Genomic DNA, 21,125 nt, shown 5'->3' with positions numbered 1-21,125 from the left:
TCTATCAAAATCAGTGTGGCTGCACTTCAGAGAAAATACGTTTAGGATGGGAGTGTTAATGTGAAACATACCATGATTTCTTTCTGAGAAATGTACCACACTTGTCCATGACCCCACCCCAGAAATACCATTTGGCTATTCTAAACCCCACCCCACTCCAGTTTTTTTTTTTCTGGCTCCACCACTGGTGGTTCCTTCTACAGTGGTACCTCAGGTTACTTCAGGTTACAGATGCTTCAGGTTACAGACTCTGCTAATCCAGAAATAGTACCTCAGGTTAAGAACTTGGCTTCTGGATGAGAACAGAAATCGCGCGGTGGCGGCAGGAGGCCCCATTAACTAAAGTGGTACCTCAGGTTCAGAACAGTTTCTGGTTAAGAACAGATCTCCAGAACGAATTAAGTTCTTAACCCGAGGTATAGTCTAACCTTGTGAATGAGTTTCTTCCTTTCTTTTACGGTTCCTAGATGGTTTCAAAATTGCCTGTGTTGAAGAGAGTTCTCAAGGCTTACAAATATATAAAACCAATTTAATTTGTGTTTGACTGAACAGCACTGTGCAATTTTTACGGTTTCGTTATAACTACTAGAGATTATGAGATTCAGCCTTTTGCCTTGCCGTTAGGAGAGATTCCTTGCTGCTAGTGGTTATAATCCCCAAAATATATGAGCTAAGATGATACTGCTCAGTGAAGGCCAGTTGGAAATCACTGAAAATTGCCTCCTTCCAAGGCCCTTCCATTTGCAGAAGTGCAACTTTGGATCTAAGCCATTAAAATAAAACACTGTAAGACAAAACTAGCCCACTTCCCTATACACATCTGAAACAGAACAGCCATAGTTAGTGCGCCAAATGAAGGAGCTTCAGAGCTGGGGTACAATACTTGTGAAGGTTTTGTCCAGTATATCAATCCTCTTAACTTGATATGGAGCAGGACCTCAGTCGACTTTCTAAGAGCATAGGTAGGTCCATACAAGCGAAGGTAGTCTCTAAAAGTAATGAGATCCCAGGTGTATCTCATTTGGCATCTTATAAACTAGGTGCAGGAAACCTTTGGCCTGCCATATGTTTCTGAACTACAGTTCCCTTCAGTTGCAGCAAACATTACCAATAGCCAGGGGGTGATGGGAGTTATAGTCCAGCAACATATGGGGGGTTTATGGAGGGCCAGAGGTTCCCTACATCTGTTCTAATGCTTTCTCCATACATAGCCCAATGCAAGTAAATAAATAAAATAGATTTCCCACAGAATCAAACCAACATATGAATTAGAATTAGTTTTGGTAATATGGGGAGGGACCATTGCTCACTGGGAGACCACATGCTTTGCTTGCTGAATGTCCCAGATTCAGTCCCTAGTGTTTCATTTAGAATGAGCAGGGAGCAGGTGATTGGAAAGATCTTTCCTGAGACCTTAGTGAGCTCCTGCAAGAGCAGATAAGACAGAGCTGCAGAGTTACTGGTACGGAGTCTCAGTGGTGACTCATGTCCATTGGGGCTAGTGGGACAGAAGGCAGGGAGCCCAAACATGGAGCCAGAGCCAAAGAAAGGTGGAGCCAACTATTTCTACTTTTGTCTGCAACATTCTCCCCACTAAGTTTTACAAGGGTAGCACTAACAAGCAGTGCCACTCCCTTGATTGGTTGTAAAAAAAAGCAGGCAGGCAGCTGGAGGCTGGTTGAGGGCAGACTGAGTTTAGTGGGGCAGTGCACCATTTGTCCTAATGGACCAGCCACCACTTCTTTGTATAAGGCAGCTTCCTATGTTCCTCTGTATTGCACCATACACCCTAAAATATGTGTTTGTGTGTGACTCAGGGCATTTGGTCTAAAACACAGCAAGTCCTATCTTCTGAGTTCAAGGTCACATTAATCATTCCAGGACATCAAAAAAGCATGTTCTAATGTTTTCAGCCTGTGTTGTGTGCTGACTCTCAGACATTGAAATTCCTCTGTATTTTGCAGGGGGAAATTTGGACAAGTCTTCAGACTTGTTGAGAAGAAAACTGGAAAAGTTTGGGCAGGAAAGTTTTTTAAAGCATATTCAGCTAAGGATAAAGAAAACATAAGGCAAGAAATCAGCATTATGAACTGTTTGCACCATCCAAAACTCGTTCAGTGTGTAGATGCCTTCGAAGAGAAAGCAAACATTGTCATGGTCTTGGAACTGTGAGTATAAATTAGACTATTGTTACTTTCCCATAACAATGTTATTTTTAAAAAATCTAACGAAGGCCTCCTAGGTCTCTTAACATATCTGCAAGTTCTTCTTCCTTTGTTCTTCACAGTTTTCTCATTATAGTGGTACCTCGAGTTACAGACACTTCAGGTTACAGACACCGCTAACCCAGAAATAGTACCTCGGGTTAAGAACTTTGTTTCAGGATGAGAACAGAAATCACGCGGCTGCAGCGCAACGGCAGTGGGAGGCCCCATTAGCTAAAGTGGTACCTCAGATTAAGAACAGTTTCAGATTAAGAATGGACCCCTGGAAAGAATTAAGTTCTTAACCCAAGGTACCACTGTAGTCAGATATTGCGTTCTTCACTGATACACCCTTTAAAAATCAGATAAACTTGAATTTGCTAAGAACCACCACTAGGAATACTTATATCTTGCATTTTGCCGAAGTATGGCTGCATATCAGTGGTGATCAATATGGTAAGAAGATGGCATGAGTTAATTCCTTCTGGAACCACACATGCACCCTCAACAACCAGGAGGAATTCACACTAGAAGGAGATGGTATTATACTGGAAGCTCTCCTTATCCTTGCAATCTCCTTTCTATAGGCAGTCTACAAATCCTTTCTCTGCCAAATCTGAAAGTTAAGGAGGTTTTTGACTTGGCAATGTTTTTCAGGCTTCTTTTTCAACTACTTCCCATACTCACTCTCCTTACTGCCTCCAGCTAGCATAAATCCATTTGTCCCAGCCGGGAGCAGCGGAAGTAACAAGGATAATTAAAGATGATCATTTGAAATGTTGCATGTCTACAGGACAGATCTGTCACAAGTAGATTAGGGATGTTGCTAGAGTACAACTCCCATTATCCCTTACCATTGGCCATGCTGGCTGGGGCTAATGGGAGCAGAAGTCCAATATCCTCTGCGGTGCAGAATTACTGCTGCTAAATGATATCCCAGCATTTTCCATTTTCTGCTAATCCTCTACATTATGGGCCTCTTTGGATCAGAGTCTTTATGTCACAGCCTTTTTAAGCTGCATAACTTGATATGCACATGTTTCTCATTAGATCACCTTTTTTCTTGTGACAGTAGTATTTGGGAGGAGGTGGCTCAGCTTGTTAATTTTCCAAAATGTTGGACCAGAAGGATTCACTGCTGTTGTTTCTTTTACTCTGTTAACAAGGGGAGGACATTGTACATACTTTTGTAAACCAAGAAATCTTTAATAAAAAATACATTAAAAAAAATCAATGGAGCAAACTGTTAAAATAATTTTAAGCAAAAGGGTGCACACAATTCCCTTCCCTTTGTTGCCATATGTACAGGGTGCATAAAAATACAGCCCAAAAAGACATGAATCAGAGTTGGAATCCTTATTATGCAATTTCATTGCTTGAACAGAAGATGGTTGTTTATTTTTAGATTTAAACCTTGACCAAGTTGGTGATAGCGGGTAAAATAAATTATACAGTATAGGGTAAGAAAATAAAAGAAACAATCCTACTTAGCATGGAACTGGGAACTGGCAGTTCTAATGGAAAATAGGGGGAATGTATGAAGTTTGCTGGACTGCGTACAGCTTTGCACAACATTAATTTATTTTGCCTCCTGATTCTTTCCCCTTCAAAAAGAAATTAGAATAAAGTACATGATTATAAAGAATAATAAGCAGTTTAGCTGCATTAGCTTCTCACGCACTGCAGTTTCAAAGCCCTAGAATATTCCTATACCTTTGAATCTCCATATGTAAAAGGTAAAGGTAAAGGACCCCTGAACAGCTGAGTCCAGTCAAGGGCAACTATGGGGTTGTGGCGCTCATCTCACTTTCGGGCTGAGAGAGCCTGCATTTGTCCACAGACAGCTTTCTGGGTCATGTGGCCAGCATGACTAAACTGCTACTGGTGCACAGAGGACCTTGACAAGTGCCTGAGCACATGGAAACGCCATTTACCTTCCCGCCACAGCGGTACCTATTTATCTACTTGCACTGGCATGCTTTCGAACCCCTAAGTTGGCAGTGGTGGGGAGATGAGGCAGCCACAGCTTCTCCTGCCTATTCCTTTCCCAGCTTTCCTGTCCATTCCCTCCCCTACTAGTAGAAATTTACCAGTTTTCACACAGCAAGCAGGGGAGAGGGTGGTGGATGACAGGGCTGGGGAAGGAAGGAGCAAGAAACGCATGGGCTGCCTTTTCCTCTGCTACAGTAGGAAATCTAAAGTAGGGGTGTAACTAATTGATTGTATTAATCCATTTAGAAACATTTAATCAACTGAAGAGGTGTAGTGATTAATCAGGCATCCTATTTTTCTAAAAATACCTGTTTTTAATATGCGCTTATAAAAACTGGAGGTGGTGAGCATCATTTTAAGAGGCAATCCCACACTTAAGATGCCTGTTGTGACACGTGTGTGCACCATCTAATAGCAAAGGCAATATAATTCCTAAATTAGAAATACTGTGTTTTCCCATATACAAGTCCATGCTCATTTACTTAACTTACTGTTCAATTAATTACTGTTCAATTTAGAATTTATTTTAAATTATATCCAGTTTCAAATGCCATCTGATGTGGATGGTCTTGTACAGAGAGTATTTTTTGTTCAGCAAACCCAGTTCTAGTCAGAATCCAATTTCTGTCTCAAGGAAACAGAACTTGTGTATGTTTATATAAAATGATTTCATAAAATAATAGAAGTGTAGAGTTGGAATAGACTACAAGGACCATCTACTCCAACCCCATGCAATGCATGGAACTTGAACCCACAACTCTGAGATTAAGAGTCTCATTCTCTACCGACTGAGCTATCCCAGCTTGATATGTATTGCTTGAAAGAGTTGGAAGTTTTGTTAAATGTTTTGATAAGGAATAACTGAATAATGGCTCAGGAAACTGGAGAAAGATTAACAATGGGGGAGGTCCTTGAGGAGCTGCGGGGGAGAAGTAGGAAAGAGGTGAGAGATCATTGCTGTTTCCTGAAATCAGCTGAGCAGGGCAAATTTCACGGCCCTGTGGAAGTCACAGTGAAGTACCTGTGCCACCTTTTTTTTATTTGCTCTAGTGCACAGAGGGATTGCATCTTACTGGGCTCCCAGAAAAAGGACCCAATAATGTGATGTTTGAGAGTAGGGGGGAAGACTGGGTGAATGTTGGGGGACATATTAATGGTTCTGCATTAAACCACTCTACTGGTTCATACCCCACCAACTGTATTTTCATCCTCCAGAATAACCCACATGCAAACTGTCTTCATCTGGAATTTTATCAAACAATAATGTTAATTTAAAAATCTTTCTCTTTTGAATTATATTTTAGTGTTTCTGGAGGCGAGCTCTTTGAGAGAATCATTGATGAGGACTTTGAGCTAACAGAGAGAGAATGCATTAAATACATGAAACAGATCTCAGAAGGAGTACGGTATATTCATAAGCAGGGCATTGTTCATTTGGATTTGAAGCCCGAAAATATTATGTGTGTCAACAAGACTGGTACAAGAATCAAGCTGATTGACTTTGGGCTTGCACGAAGGCTAGGTAAAAACTCTTGGAACTGTTTTACTAAACTATGACCTATTTGATAGGTATTTGATTGTGTGTAGATGTCACAAGACCCAAGCATTGTATTTAATTCAGAACTTGTTATCTTCCCATATTCCGTATGGTTTGAGTCAGCCTTGGAGCCAAGTCTGCAGTGATGGGCACTTCGTATGTACACTTCCTTTCCCCAGGCACACAGTGATCATATCCCAGAGGTTCCAAAAAGTTGGAAGAGCCCATGTGAAAGCCTTAGTCCACACTGTGGACTATTTGCTATTGTTTTGCTAAGTATGGTTCATTAAATATGGAAATTGGAACCCCTTTTTACATTTCCCAGCCTACCCTCCTCTTACATCCCATAGGACAATAACTGAGAAGCCTGTGAGCCTTTGCTCTCTGATTTTAAAGCTTTATGTGCCTTTTTGTTGTATTTTCACCAATTAAAAAAAGGAGGGGGAAACCATTGCAGCTAAGCTTCTATGCTTTGATGTCATTTAAATGAGTTAAGATCAGTGATCCTTTTGTGGTCAATTTCTACAGAGAATTGGTTGTCCTGTTTTGCCAGGACATGCCAAAGATATAGCAGGATATTTTTCCTGACCTTTTTTGGTAGGTTTAGAACTTGTATGTTGGGATTGTGATGCTTTCGCCTCATGCGGGGTGTCTTCTTCAAGCATTTCTTTTTTAAAAAGCATTTTCAGAAATTGATTTGTTCTGCACAGTGCACTGAAAGGGCCAGGGCCCTTTACCAATTCTACCATATGCAGATGGTAATAAAATACATGGCTCTGTCTTGGTCACCAGCCAATTTACATAGCCAATCAAGTGCTGGGCAAAAAATGTGGGACACTGGCCCTCATAATAAAACAGTTCAACATAAATAAGTGTCAGTTTTTGTTTCACTGTCCACAGAATTCTGAAGCAGAATACCTCCTGCTTGAGGAATTCTCCTGGTTATTATTATTTTTTATTATTTGTTACATTTGTATACTATCCTATACCTGCAAATCTCAGGGCAGTTCACAGATTAGTTATTTTGAGAAGCAAGATGATGGTCCAGATGAATATTTGGCCTAATCCAGTAATGTTCTTCTTAGCATTATTAGAAACTGGAATATTTTTTGGTATGACGGCCGCATTTGAGGCTATCTTGTTCTGACTTTACTCAAGAAAAACACATGAGGCCCTACGTGCACCACTACCACATGGTCCTGTATTATCAGCTATGTCCATTCACTTTCCACCTCAGTGGATTGGAAATTATTTGTATAGTAGGAATCGTGAGTTTTAACTCCACTGCCTCTTTAGAAAAACAGTTTATCCCATTCCCCACCTAAAAGTATTGAGGAGCAAAATGGTGTTAGAGCCCAGTGTATTGAGTTTGGACATGGGCAATCAAGTTCATATCCCAGCTTGGCCTTCTAGCTCACTGGGTTGCCTTGGACAAGTTGCAGTCTCTCCACCTAATTTCCCTCCAAACATTATTGGAAGGAGGGTAAACGCTGCTTTGATCACAAACAGCTGCTTGGACTGATACAGGGCATGTTCAAGTCTGAAAGTATTTCTCATTTTGAAAGATAGGAGGTATAGTTTTTTCCATGCTATATATATGTATAACATTTTTTCCCTATTTCACAGAAAGTGCAGGTTCTCTTAAAGTCCTCTTTGGGACACCAGAGTTTGTGGCTCCAGAAGTGATAAACTATGAGCCTATTGGGTATGCTACAGACATGTGGAGCATAGGAGTCATCTGCTACATCTTGTGAGTACTTGCTGCTGGGCCAAATCTTGACCATTTCTCAATCTCACTGATACTTATCTCCTATGTTTGTTACCTGCATTCCCATGCCTATATGCTGCAACAGAGCCAGACATTTCCAGTAGGGTTATTTGATTCTAGAGTATTTTCCCCAACCCACCCTTTCTCTTTCTTCAGAGTCACCTATTGGTGTGTTAATACTCTAGCCACGTTATGGGAATGTTATATATTCTCTTAATTATGCTAATGGTTTTTCAACTTATTCCACAGATATATTCATTAACAAATTCCACAGTTGCTTCCTGGAATTCAGCTACCAGTAGCTGCAATTGACCACTGTGAGATTTTTGCAAAAATATTGTATAGTAATAATAAAAGAATAAAGTAATAAAAATCCCTAGCAATCCAATAGCCAAATTACTTTGTCCAGTGTCATTTAGACAAGTACTTTTCTTGATTCATCTTACCACTGCATTGTAAAAATATATCACAGTAATTTTTACAACAATATAAAAACATAAAACCAAAGGAGAAAGTCATAAAAAGTTAAAAACCAGTTAAAAGCAAAAATAAATTAAAAACAAACATCAGGAGACCATTGTGTCAGGCAGCAAAATGTCTTGGGCTTGCCATGCACACTCTCTTGGTTTCCTGCTTACCTACAGAGCCGGTGTTAGGGCAGTGAATCATGGAATTGTAGAATTGGAAGGGGCCCCAAGAGTCATCTAACCCAACCCCCTGCAATGCAGGAATCCTGTCCACAGCTGTCCCTGGGTAGGCTTGAACCTCCCACCTTCTGGTTAACAGCCAGCTGCAGTGAAAAACATCTTTTTGGGGTTGCTGCAATTCTAATGCTAGAGTAGCTTATTCAGATTTACCGTAGTATTTTTGAAAGGGAAACACAGCTTTGTTCTGGCCCTGGGTGCTTCTAGAAACTTAACTATGCCTAAGGTTATGTTGCCAAGAAGATGCCTGATCTAAGTAGCTGGAAAAAATCTTTCCAGTAAACATCTCAGTGTTAGTTGTAATAGTAACTGTATAGCTTCAACCCCAAATAATTTCTCCGAAGCAGACACAGCTCATCTTTGTCACTCTGACTTCAGTACTGCAGAAAGGAAATTGTTTCCATAATTTGTCAAAATTTTGTTCCATTATTGCTTTACATGGCTATTATTTAAAGCTGAGATCAGAGCACTGGGGCATGAAGATCTGTGATAAAGATGGAAATGTTTTAGGGATAAACTTCATTAAAAGTTCCAGCAATCTCCCCTCATGCACTTCCTGTTCTTCCACTTCCCAATTAGAGAAATAAATACTTGCTTTTCCTGGAAGTATTTTTAAACCAGTTTTGGATTTCATATTTCCTGAGACCCACATAACACACCACTGCCTTTGAAACCACCTTAAATGTTGACAGTCAGGTTTGTATCATCACAAGACAGAATCAGCATTTATGTGCTTTGATCATGGATGAACACTAATCCTCAGAATATGCGTTGGCTTGCCACAGGAATGTCTTGTGATGGATTGGCTACCTTAATGCACTTAATGTACTCCATTCACTCTGGCACTCATCACGGTCCCCCGTGTGCCAGAAGAAGTTTAGTCATGCTGGCCACATGACCCAGAAAGCTGTCTGTGGACAAATGCCGGCTCCCTCAGCCTGAAAAGTGAGATGAGCACCACACCGCATAGTCGCCTTTGACTGGTTAACCGTCCAGGGCTTCTTTACCTTTACCTTTATTCTGTGTCAGTTTTGCTGGTGCTCAATCATAGGCCCATTCTGTTCCATTCTTTGCAGACTTCATATATAAAAAGCATGAAAAATCCACATGTAAGTTGTATGCATTTATTGTAAAATACACATTGCTCAATGCAGTTCAATGAATTTCCCCCCTAAAATTCTGACATAACTGTACAATACATGTTTTTGTTGAAAATCTTTAGGGGCCAAAACCATAGTACTAAATATGAAGAAGCACATAATCCAACTGATAGTTTTAAGCAAATTTGGGAATGTTGAATTGGGTTGGTCTGGAGCAAATAAATCCCCCCTTCATCGCTAGTAATGACATACATTGCTTTTGTGTATGCTCTTAGTAAGTACTTTCTGTTGAGGGAAAACATCCACAACTAAAAAAAGAGACCATCATAGTTTTTTGGTTCCCTCTAGTGGGTGAAAAATAGAATTATTATTTTTGTTCAGCAGTTGACAGATTTCAAACCCAACACTGACTAGCAGGGGACACATCACATTATGATGTTTTTCCTGCAGCTTGCCTACAGGGAGATTTTGGAAGCATTGTGTTTACCTTTGTGTACATACAACTGTTGGATGTACAGATTTGCAGATAATAAATATGTGTGTTCCTCATAGGGTTTTAAACTCAAAACTTCGATAATTTTGAAATGCTCTTGTTCTTTTAAACCTCAGGGTCAGTGGACTTTCTCCTTTCATGGGAGACAATGACAATGAAACTTTAGCCAATGTTACCTCAGCCACCTGGGATTTTGATGACGAAGCTTTTGATGAGATCTCAGATGATGCCAAGGATTTTATCAGCAGCCTTCTAAAGAAAGATATGAAGTAAAGATACCTTATGTGCAATTCCTTTCATGTTGCTTTGTTGACATGATTGCCCTTCATGAACTTGTGGGGATAATTGCATAGAAGCCTCAATATTATAATAGTTCTGCTATCTATATGTTACTATGCTGAAGAACCATCATTGAATCAATGTTGACAAAATTTGTGGAAGAGCTACACTTGAATGCTTGTCTAATCTTTTCTCTTTATCCGTGCCAAAGTTGATATACTAGTAATCCAATAGGCAAAATATGTACTATATATGCTTTTGGGAGAGGTACTGTATGCCATTTTCATATTTAAACAAATTCAAGCCCCAAATTCTGCAAATTCTGGCTACTGTGAAACCACATTTTAAAATATAAAGTTACAGTGGCTTTAAATAATCTCCTATAAATAGTAATAATCCATGTTGCCAATTTACTAGCATATAAAGATTACAGAGATAATCAAGTTTATCTGAAGGAGTGTGTTATATGCAATATAATGAGCACTGCTGCTCTGTCAATAAAGAAGAACATGTAGGTTTGTGTAATTGAATACATCTATTCATGTTGCAAGGGGACGCAGGTGGCGCTGTGGGTAAAACCTCAGCGCCTAGGACTTGCCGATCGTCAGGTAGGCGGTTCGAATCCCCGCGGCGAGGTGCGCTCCCGTTGCTCGGTCCCAGCGCCTGCCAACCAAGCAGTTCGAAAGCACCCCCGGGTGCAAGTAGATAAATAGGGACTGCTTACTAGCGGGAAGGTAAACGGCGTTTCCGTGTGCTGCGCTGGCTCACCAGATGCAGCTTTGTCACGCTGGCCACGTGACCCGGAAAGTGTCTCCGGACAGCGCTGGCCCCCGGCCTCTTAAGCGAGATGGGCGCGCAACCCCAGAGTCGGACACGACTGGCCCGTACGGGCAGGGGTACCTTTACCTTTACCTTATTCATGTTGCTAATTCATCAGAATTTCTATTTCAATAAGCGTACTGTTTATGTGCATACTATTTCTCTAAACTCACAGGGACCGGTTAGATTGCTCCCAATGCCTTCAGCATCCTTGGCTGCAAAAGGACACCAAAACCATGGAAGCCAAAAAACTATCGAAAGATAGAATGAAAAAGTACATGGCTAGAAGAAAATGGCAGGTAATATAGTGGAGAGAAGAGTGGGCTGCAGGTCCCCCATACCTTCCATTTCTAAAGTTCGTGATGTGGGGAACGATGTGGGAATAAAGGGCCTTTTGTTATGAAGAACATACATATTTTGCAGGAAACATGTTGGAAGATGGGAGAGGTAGGTTTTCAGTTACCCTTTTCCTAACCCATGTCCTGCAAAGCACATAATCACTGAGTTCAAATGCATATCCTGTGCAGAGTTTGTGGGAAACGTCTCCTGAGATAATGGGAAAATTCTCTCTGAGTCCTCATTTTGGGGCAATTGAAGAAGACTGAAAACTGCTCAATGCTTTTATTGGAAATAGCAGCAAAGAAGAGAGGGAAGGTGGGGATCGATGTTCATGCCCTTCAGAAATGTGGGTGAAAAGTTTTTCTGTGAGGTTTTTCTGTTGACTCCATACCTGTTCATTTCTATTTCTCCTTCTGTTCTCGTTCCTTAAATGGAAACTTTAAATATTCCAGCTGCTTCAGTAAGGTTCTGGCTTCCTGACACTGCAAGTTGCCCAATATTGGCTGTGGAAATCTTTGCTAGGTATCTGTGTCTCCTGATATTCATCAAATGGCCTGACACAATTGTGTTGTTTCTTCACTACGTAGTTTATAAACATTTGGGGATCAGTAATCACAAGAAAGGATTCGCTAAGCATTTCTGGGTTAAATTTCAGAAAACAGGGAATGCGGTTCGTGCAATAGGAAGACTATCATCTATGGCAATGATATCTGGCCTGAGTGGGAGGAAGTCATCTTCAAGCTCACCAACAAGTCCTGTTAATGCAGAAAAGACAGACGCTGAAGGTACGGAAATGTTGATATGATCTGAACACATACTCATGTGTCCTATATGACTTCCAAGATTTGAGCAGATATTTTAAATCCATAGTAAACAGCCCTTGGGCCAATATTGCATGTGATATTGTTTGATGTTTTGCTTATCATTTAAGTAGAACTTGTAATTAGTAACCGGAATATATTACACGACTAATTATGAATGCGTGTAAGAGCGAAGTTTATGTAAGTTTGAAATCTTTAAATTAGTGTTTGTGTCAAGACTGTGTGTGGGACATTGAGAAAATAATCAAGATCTGTGTGAAACGAAATGAGCAACAGCAATTAGTACATGAAGGACTTACTTTAATCCTAACCAGTAAACAAGTGTTGATGAAGCCAGGTGAACTGCTTTCTTAGGTGAGGGGAGAGAATAAGCATTACTATTTCAAAGCATCAAAAGAGCATTAGAAGGCAAATGATTAAAGGAGGCTTAGTTTTTATGAACAGAATAATTAGGACAGGTGCCTTGGACTCAAGTGCTGCACTGCTATGGGAAACAAGCCCCTCTTGAGATGACCAGGCTGTAAGATCTGGACTCCATCTAAACTCAGGTGTAAATATGAGAATAAATCATATTTCTTAAAGCTACGACAGTCTCTGGTGCATCTTGATTCTCAAAGGAACACAAACCCTGGGTGAGTGCCTGGAACCTCCTAGAATCTTGCTACCACTCGGCAGAGAGTTGGGGTGGAGCCCAACTTTTGTTACCATATACAGTACTGTATGCTCAGCACAATTTGCCATGCAGATCCTCCTGAATAATGAAAAATTACTAGGACATGTTTCTGGAGGTATGCTTTATTGGTATTTAAGATCTCAGTGTAACCTGGGAAGATCATCAGTAGACTGCTACAGCCATGACAAGATGCTGTACAGATGGGACACATATATGTATCAGACACGCTGGCTTTATTGTCTTTTTGGTGCCTATTGAAGACCTTCCTTTTTCAACAAGCTTTTTAATTGGAATTTTTTATCCCTGTCTGTATCTGGATTGGGAATTTATATATGAAATTGTTTGTTTTTGTTTTTATTGATGCTTCAAGTAGTTTTATTGGAAGCAATTCATAAATGAACATATAGATGGATATTGAGCCCTTTAAAAATAACTCTCATATGCTTCCTTTATGTAAAAAAGAAAAGTAATGTGGCATATAAACAACAATAAACAATCTTAAACAGCAGTCTTATTATTAATATCAGTGTTCTGAAAACACTTATTGAAATAGTTTCAACAACTTACAATGTGATGTGATGTACATGTTTTAAATTGCAATTACCTTAAGCCACAGCCAGCATAGCCAATGATCAAGGATGATTAGAGTTGTAGTTCAAAACATATGAAGATCATCAGGTTGGAGAAGGATGAGTGTGTAGTGAGCCATTCTGTGACTGCCCTTGAAAGGCCATAAGCTATGATATCCCCCATATGACATCGTGATATCACTACACAGTTAACAGAATAGTTGCTATGATGAATCATCATTAATGCTAATAAAATATTTTTGTTTGCGCAAGCACGGAGTAATATTTACTGGGAAGTGTCCCAAGGAGCTCACGCTTTTTTCCATGTAAATTTGTTTATGACTGAACTGTGAGAATGCTGCTCAAATGAAATTATGTCCTTATGCTACTGAAAAATAGCTCCACCATTAAAGACTATCATGATGTGCACACAAAGCAGACTTCCATGAACTTCTGCACTGTTGCTGAAAGTAAAGGAAGACTTTGATGGTGATGATTAGGCCACTAAAACAAAGACCCTTCGCCAGAGAAACTTCTATATAAGTTTAATGGATATTTGTTTACTTTGTCTAGATGAAGCTGCTAGTGCTCTCCTGGAAGCAGTTGATGAAGAAAGGTCCCATGTGAAGCCATATTTCTCTAAAACAATTCAAGATATAGAAGTTGTGGAAGGCAGTGCTGCTAGGTTTGACTGCAAAATTGAAGGTACTCATCATAAATTTGGATGACTATTTTCTGCTATCAACATACCATCTTTCTCTGTGTTGCTTCATCAGTGTTTTTCACACTAGTATTTTATCTACCCAAAACCACTTTATTTTACTCTTCAGGTACATCTTGATGCTCCACTAAATAGAATCACGCATTAATAAACAGTTATGCCCAGCTAACCAGAGACAGAGGACACAGGCTGTGTATTTGAGAGAGTTTCAATTCGAATTATTATTATTATTATTAATCATCATTATCGTTATCATTATCATTATTTCTATCCTGCCCATCTGCCTGGGTTTCCCCAGCCACTCTGAGCAGCTTACAGCATATATAAAAACATAATAAAACATCAAACATTAAAAAACAGAATATCTTATATAGACTATAACCAATAAATCAATAGAAACATAAACATTAAAAAAATCTGTTTGCATTTATACCCAAATTAAAATAAGTGCCAACCCCAACTAAATATTTAACCAACCCCAACCCAACAAAAACAAAACAGTGGAACCAAAATTAAAACCGTTCTAAACCATTTTTGCCAGTTGTTCTAGCAATATCCTTCTGGCCTCCCAGGAGTATCTTTTAGCTGTTCATGGTGAGTCTGGGCCCTGCCCCTTAGGCCAGGTCCTTGCAGAAGGGAGTGGTCTTCCTTCTAGCACTCTCAGCAGCCGCAATGAAAAGCTGTTCTGGAAAAGCTCCTTCACAGAATGTGCTGTGATTGGTCATGCTCAGGTTGTTAAGTGTCTAAAAATGGCTTCAAAGTGCAGACATATAATACATAATCCTATGTTGCTCCATGCTGATTGTTTTAATAGTTTGTCATGTGAAGTGAGACTCAATCTTTACACTCGATCTTTACACATTCAGCTAGACGTGTATGTTGCAAATTCACTGTTATCTCCAAGTGATTTGCAATATGTGAGTATAAACATAGACATGGACTAGGCAAAGAGAACTAGCGGCCACTTTGGCACATCTTATTGTAATATATATGTGTGTGTGTGTGTTGTGCTGCAGTTTGAGTGATTGCCAGTAGGCGCAAGCTGCAGGATGCCAACAGCAGGTTGGAGCGAATGGGCAGGCAGGTAGCCCAGGCAGGCATTTCCAAGTTACCCCTGCCATAATTGTTGCTGTCACTGCCATAAACTGCTTACCCTCTTGCTTGCTCACATGTGTACAAAACAGCGCAAGGGAAGCCTACGGTCTGAGCAGGTAGCCTGGCTGAGAAAGTGCAGAGAGCAAGCAGACAGCCAGGTAGGTGAACAGCCGAGGCAGGATGGGCCGTTGAGCAACATGAGTAGAAGCAGCAGTTCCTAGTGTCAACCAAAATTATGTTAACAGATGCACATGTGCACACATATCCCTTACCAATATTACAGTGTATCAGCCCCTTAACATGAACCAGTCTTTTAAGGATAAGCATGCAAAAATAGTTTTAAGTTGCTTGACTTGTTGCACCTGCTGTTCTTACAGGTTACCCTGATCCAGAGGTGATTTGGTACAAAGATGACCAATCTATCAAGGAGTCCAGGCACTTCCAGATAGACTATGATGAGGATGGCAATTGCTCTTTGACTATTTCTGAGGTCTGTGGGGACGATGATGCCAAATATACCTGCAAGGCAGTTAACAGTCTTGGAGAAATAACTTGTACTGCAGAACTCATTGTGGAAACAATGGGGAAAGAAGGGGAAGAAGAAGAGGAGGAGGAGGAAGAAGAATGAAATCAGGATGGGGTAGAGATACGGAAAATTACCAAGTAAAAGACTGTTTTTAAGGCTTACACAGTGTAACATTAGGTCATTTTCCCCTGTTTTTTCAGCACAGTCAGCTGATAACCTGTTTTATTTATGGGCATTAACTTGAATTCGCAAGCTTCAATTTAGTTTAAGTTAAGGCATCAGTTGCATTGCCCAAACAATCAATGTGAACAACACCATATGAAATGCTAATCTGCAATTTTAACCAGAGTCCACAATTTATTTGTTGAACATGCTGATCAGGAGAGGGGGACTGAACAATTGCGCTAATTGTTGCATCAACCAATACAACAGCTATGGAGAACTTGGAATACTTCAGAGCCAATCCTCCCAATCATGTCTGCACGTAAGTCTCCTAGCATCAGTGGATCTTATATGAATGTATTTTGAGAACACTGAGCACAGTCTAGCCACTAAAAGAACGAGAGCTGCATAGAATAACTTGTCAAGCATATACACAACACAGTTATTTGCCATCATCCCGTAGAATGTTTGCAGCATATTTATAAGTGAAGACTCCACCACAGCAGCATTTCAGTTTCTGTATCTTCTTTAGTTCTTCCTCTGAACATTATCATTCATAACTGTAATTCAGAATAACTAAATTTATGCAAAATAATTATCATTGGAAGAGAATGAATTAAGCTTAAATCTAAGCATTTCAGCTTAAATGTAGTGTAGTTTTCCTCCTCTGAACAGTAAATGCACATTTTCCCATTAATTTGTTGTTGCCAGTTGAGCAGTAGATCTTCTTCTCAGTTACTCTTTCTCCAGACGTGCCAGTTGTTACCATGACATTAGTAAGAGCAAGAAAAAGCTGGTTTATGGGGATTTCCAACCATAACAGCTGGTACACTCAAGATTTGGTACTCAACCACAAACTATCCAAAATGTTGTGTAAGCATTGGTGTGACAGCTTCTCTTGACTGCCTTACCTGTAGGTTATATAGTAATTGACTGGCTTTCTCCCCACAGCTGCCAAACAGAAATGGTAACCAAAAGCAGTCCTAGGTTACCTTAACCTGATGGCAGATTACTGCGTGGGCAACCAAGATAAATACAGAACTTTGCTTATTGAACTGAAAAGGCATATGTGCTGCTGCAAAGCAATATGTTGTGTAAAATCAATGATCGTGTGCCTGTGTGGTGCAACTCTGGTTTGAAACCAACTTCCAAAGCCATGTTTTAGCAGGATCTGTGAGGCTAATGACTTAAAATTGAAAATCAGCACAATCAATAATAAAATGTGATTCTTCCTCAAACTGATTAATACATTTAGATTTACTGACATTGCTTTTCTTTCACAGTTAGTTGCAGTCCAGAGGCCATGAAAAGTTACATTTAATCAATATGTCCACTGTAAGCACATCATTCCAGTTGTGTGGCTTTTCCCTCCCTCACTTTATTTGTAAGATGCAAACATTTTAAGTGTTAACAGTGACTTCTTTTTTTCTTAAAAAAAGTATACAATGAAGATTACTTTAGCTTACTAAGGCAGAGGGGGGAAATTAAGTGTACTTTAATACAGATGTATACGGTATCATCTTTTGGTTGTTTGATATTGCCTAATGTTATGTGTTCTATATTATTTGCTCATCTGCCTGTTGGAATGCAACATTCTATATATGAGGCTCACTCATTATTGCTGTGGGTTTTTATAACTGCTTTTGCTGTTTCTTGCTAGGAGGAGGTTACCATCGTGTCTTCTTTTTGAATGGATAAAGAACTTTTGTTATAGTAAACACAATAATTGCCAGTTTGCCACACATTCTTATAAGGTTTTTAGTATTATTTAGTGCATACAGAGCGTTTTGTCACATTTTCAATGTGTTAAGAAAACAATGGGGTGTATTTTTTGTATACCATAATTAAAAATATGCCAATGATTTCTTAAACCAAAAGAGTTGCAAGATATGAGAACACTACAGCTGTAGTTACTCACAATTTCTCAATAAAGAAATACCACAAAGCATGCTACCATTTGCTCATTTGTTTAATCTTGTACCCATAACTTTTATTGCAACATGGTTCTCAACCTTCTATGATCGTTGCTCTTGATTACACGTCACCTAATTTTCATAAATCCTACTTACTAATAATATTTCCCATTTGTCAAGCAAGTGTAGTAAGTTATTTTCTGACTCTACCCTCTTCTGTCCAAACAAGTCTCCTTCATCAGTTGGTGAGGTAGTTCATATCAAACTCCATAAGGGGCACTAAAAATTTATGCTAGAAAAAAATTCCCATAGAAGCAACTTTTATAGTCACAATAATTTTAATGAACAGAAGTCCTGGATGCTGTAGTTGACATTCCTAATTGCAGGGGGTTGGACTAGATGACTCTCAGAGTACCTTCTAACTCAACAATTCCATGCTTCTACAGTGGTACCTCGGGTTAAGTACTTAATTCGTTCTGGAGGTCCGTACTTAACCTGAAACTGTTCTTAACCTAAAGCACCACTTTAGCTAATGGGGCCTCCTGCTGCTGCTGCGCCACTGGAGCACAATTTCTGCTCTCATCCTGAAGCAATGTTCTTAACCTGAAGCAATATTTCTGGGTTAGCGGAGTCTGTAACCTGAAGCGTATGTAACCTGAAGCGTATGTAACCCGAGGTCCCACTGTATAAGGTTGCACATGATGCCATTTCCCCATAGGATTGCTTCACACATTACAAAATTTATTTTTGTATTGGAAATTGGTGTGGAAATTGTAGGAAGGTTTAGATATTATATTTATGTATCAGTATTATATTTGTATATCAACATTTTTCACTTGCAGTAAGGCTGCTAACCAAATAAACAATATTTATGTTTTAGTTAAATAGCAACACACAAAAAATCTGTATATTACTCAAAGGCCAAAACTTTAACACAAAAGGCTGATTGAGATACTAAAACGAATGTGAAACAGCATGCAATTTAATTAATGTTAACTATTCTGTCCTGAGACCTCTCTCAATCTGGATAGTATTCAACAAAACTCCATAAACCTCTCATACATAGATTTATTGAAGAGAATCAAGGCACATGTAGAAATATTACTCACATTCCAATAGGCTGTTATTTATAGAGTTCATGGAATTATATAAGAAGGAAGGAGTTCTAGGAGGAAGGGAGATTTCTTCCCTCTGGGCAGAGCCAATGGAAGGGAGGTATTTTTCTGCTCTGGGAGGCGGAGACAATAGAAACTAGAGTATTGCTGTGCCTACATTTCCCAAACACTTTTGAGGTCTAAAAAGGGGGGAGGCACTACCTTTTCTTAAAGGGGCAATGTTGTTATTCTTTCTACCTAATACTAATACAAGATTAATAACTTGTGGGGGCAGAACCAGCGGCGGAGGAAGCCGCTTGGGCACCTGGGGCAGCGCACCTGGGGCTGGGTGTACCACGGGGCCTCCGGAGTCTGCCTGCCTCCTTCCACTCAGCCGCCCTACAGCTGAGGGGGAGGCAGCGGGCAGAACGTTTGGGCAGCGCGGAGCCTGCGCACGCACAAGCCAGCGTGTCTCTCCCAGAAGAGATGTGTGGCTCAGGCACGCTGCAGGTGCCACAGTGAGTGCCGCCCAGCATTTTGTTACCCCCCTCAGTGGTGACACCTAGGGCAGCCCGCACCTACCACACACCCCTTCCACCGCCCCTGGGCAGAACACTACTACTAATAGTAAGGAAAAGGACATATTTAGTATTTTATTTCCTATTTACTGTAATACCCAGAACCAAACATGGTTTTAAAAAGAAAGCAGAGCTACTCAGAGTAGACCCATTGAAGTAATTGACATTAACAGCATTGGTTTAGTCTTCTCTGAGTAAAGGTAAAGGTAAATGGTCCCCGGACAGTTTAGTTGAATACAATCCTGTGCCCTTAATTTGTAACCCATTATAACTAGAGTGAGCAAACAACTAAAGCTTTTAATTAATCGATTTACCAGTTAAAACGTGTAGATTCTAACTACTATTATTGATTTTATTTTTACAATTTTACAAAAACGAAGCAACATTCAACTAGAGCATAGAGGATTGGGGTGACAATGCTGTTTAATATGCTGTTGTATTTAGAGAGTACACATAGTGAATACTCCATGCAAGTCCATAATTGTAAGAGCCCCTTATGTTTGGGAGCTGCACCACTGTTAAGTAAAGGTAAATGTACCCCTGCCCGTACGGGCCAGTCGTGTCCGACTCTGGGGTTGCGCACCCATCTCACTTAAGAGGCCAGGGGCCAGCGCTGTCCGGAGACACTTCCGGGTCACGTGGCCAGCGTGACGAAGCTGCTCTGGTGAGCCAGCACCAGCGCAGCACACGGAAACGCCGTTTGCCTTCCCACCGAAGCGGTACCTATTTATTTACTTGCACTTAAGGGTGCTTTCGAACTGCTAGGTGGGCAGGAGCTGGGACTGAACGACGGGAGCGCACTCCGCCGCGGGGATTCGAACCGCTGACCATACGATCGGCAAGTCCTAGGCACTGAGGTTTTACCCACAGCGCCACCCGCGTCCCACTGTTTGACCCATGTAAATGGATAAAGTATGAAAGATAAGAAGGTAAAGGACCCCTGAACGGTTATATGTCAAGTCAAATTTGACTATGGGGTGCGTGTGGCGCTCATCTCTGCTTTCAGGCCGAGCATTTGTCCACAGACAGCTTTTCCAGGTCATGTGGCCAGCATGACTAAACCGCTTCTGGTGCAACAGAACACCATTCAGTAAGCCCAAGAGGCTCAGGCCACAGCGCCACCCAAGTCCCCTTATGAAATGTGATGCTGTAGTTCAGAAGGCTTTAACCTCTTCAGACCCAGCACATACATGCAGACTCAATGTTTATTTGATTGGCATCCGTCTGTCTCAGGGAGCCAAGGTTACAAGGCAACTATGCTGCACCTCAGGTTGGGCTGCAATCCAATTGCCTCAAAGCTGGCTGGGTGTCCCTGGTGTGGTGGTAGGCATTATTTCTCAGCTAAGCAACCTTCACAGGGTGGTTGCGAATCTAAAACTGGATGGTCACCATCTAGACCTCTTAAACGTCCTTAGGAGGAGAATGGCACATGAATCCTGATAAATAGGTGCTTATAGGATTAACTCTGTGAACAGCGTTGGCGATTTCGACAACTGGCTCAACAGCAAACGCAAGTGGTACGCAAGTGGAATACCAACCTGACCAGTACACGCCTTTGCATTACAATTACCTGGTAGCGGCAGGTATACATTTATGCCACGGTAGGTTTATGCTGCTTTTGCTGGTTTCGTAAACCCCCCCCCCCCAGCCCGGCTCTCTGCCACAGGGACAAAACGAAAACATCCCGTGCCAGGCGCTGGCGGCTCTGGACTCTGACCATGGCGTCGCTTCGCCCTGC

At 40.7% G+C, this 21,125-nt stretch overlaps 1 protein-coding gene and 1 long non-coding RNA gene across 20 annotated transcripts in view; one reads left to right on the top strand and one right to left on the bottom strand.

Moving 5' to 3' along the window:
* Positions 1–17,750, top strand: part of MYLK (myosin light chain kinase) — a 170,560-nt gene extending 152,810 nt beyond the window's left edge. For all 18 annotated transcript variants that reach the window (XM_083487817.1, XM_083487807.1, XM_083487805.1 and 15 more), the window contains 8 exons: positions 1,965–2,168; positions 5,501–5,718; positions 7,360–7,483; positions 9,915–10,067; positions 11,072–11,195; positions 11,891–12,020; positions 13,872–14,003; positions 15,492–17,750. In XM_083487817.1, the coding sequence (XP_083343943.1) occupies positions 1,965–2,168; positions 5,501–5,718; positions 7,360–7,483; positions 9,915–10,067; positions 11,072–11,195; positions 11,891–12,020; positions 13,872–14,003; positions 15,492–15,742 (1,336 nt within the window). In that variant the 3' untranslated portion in view covers positions 15,743–17,750. The remainder of the gene's footprint in view (positions 1–1,964; positions 2,169–5,500; positions 5,719–7,359; positions 7,484–9,914; positions 10,068–11,071; positions 11,196–11,890; positions 12,021–13,871; positions 14,004–15,491) is intronic.
* LOC310701351 lies at positions 14,216–21,100 on the bottom strand. Of its 2 annotated transcripts, XR_014523023.1 has the most exons (3): positions 20,958–21,100; positions 18,825–18,943; positions 14,216–16,362 (listed from the first exon to the last, which is right to left on the bottom strand). It is a non-coding gene; the product is annotated as an uncharacterized lncRNA (long non-coding RNA). The 2 variants fall into 2 exon arrangements; XR_014523024.1 differs by lacking the exon at positions 18,825–18,943 and having other exon boundaries at positions 20,958–21,098.
* Between the last annotated feature and the right edge of the window lie 25 nt (positions 21,101–21,125).

This window comes from Podarcis liolepis (genome assembly GCF_965112155.1).
Source record: "Podarcis liolepis genome assembly, chromosome: 1".
NCBI lineage: Eukaryota > Metazoa > Chordata > Lepidosauria > Squamata > Lacertidae > Podarcis > Podarcis liolepis.
This window is presented reverse-complemented; position numbering and strand designations above follow the sequence as displayed.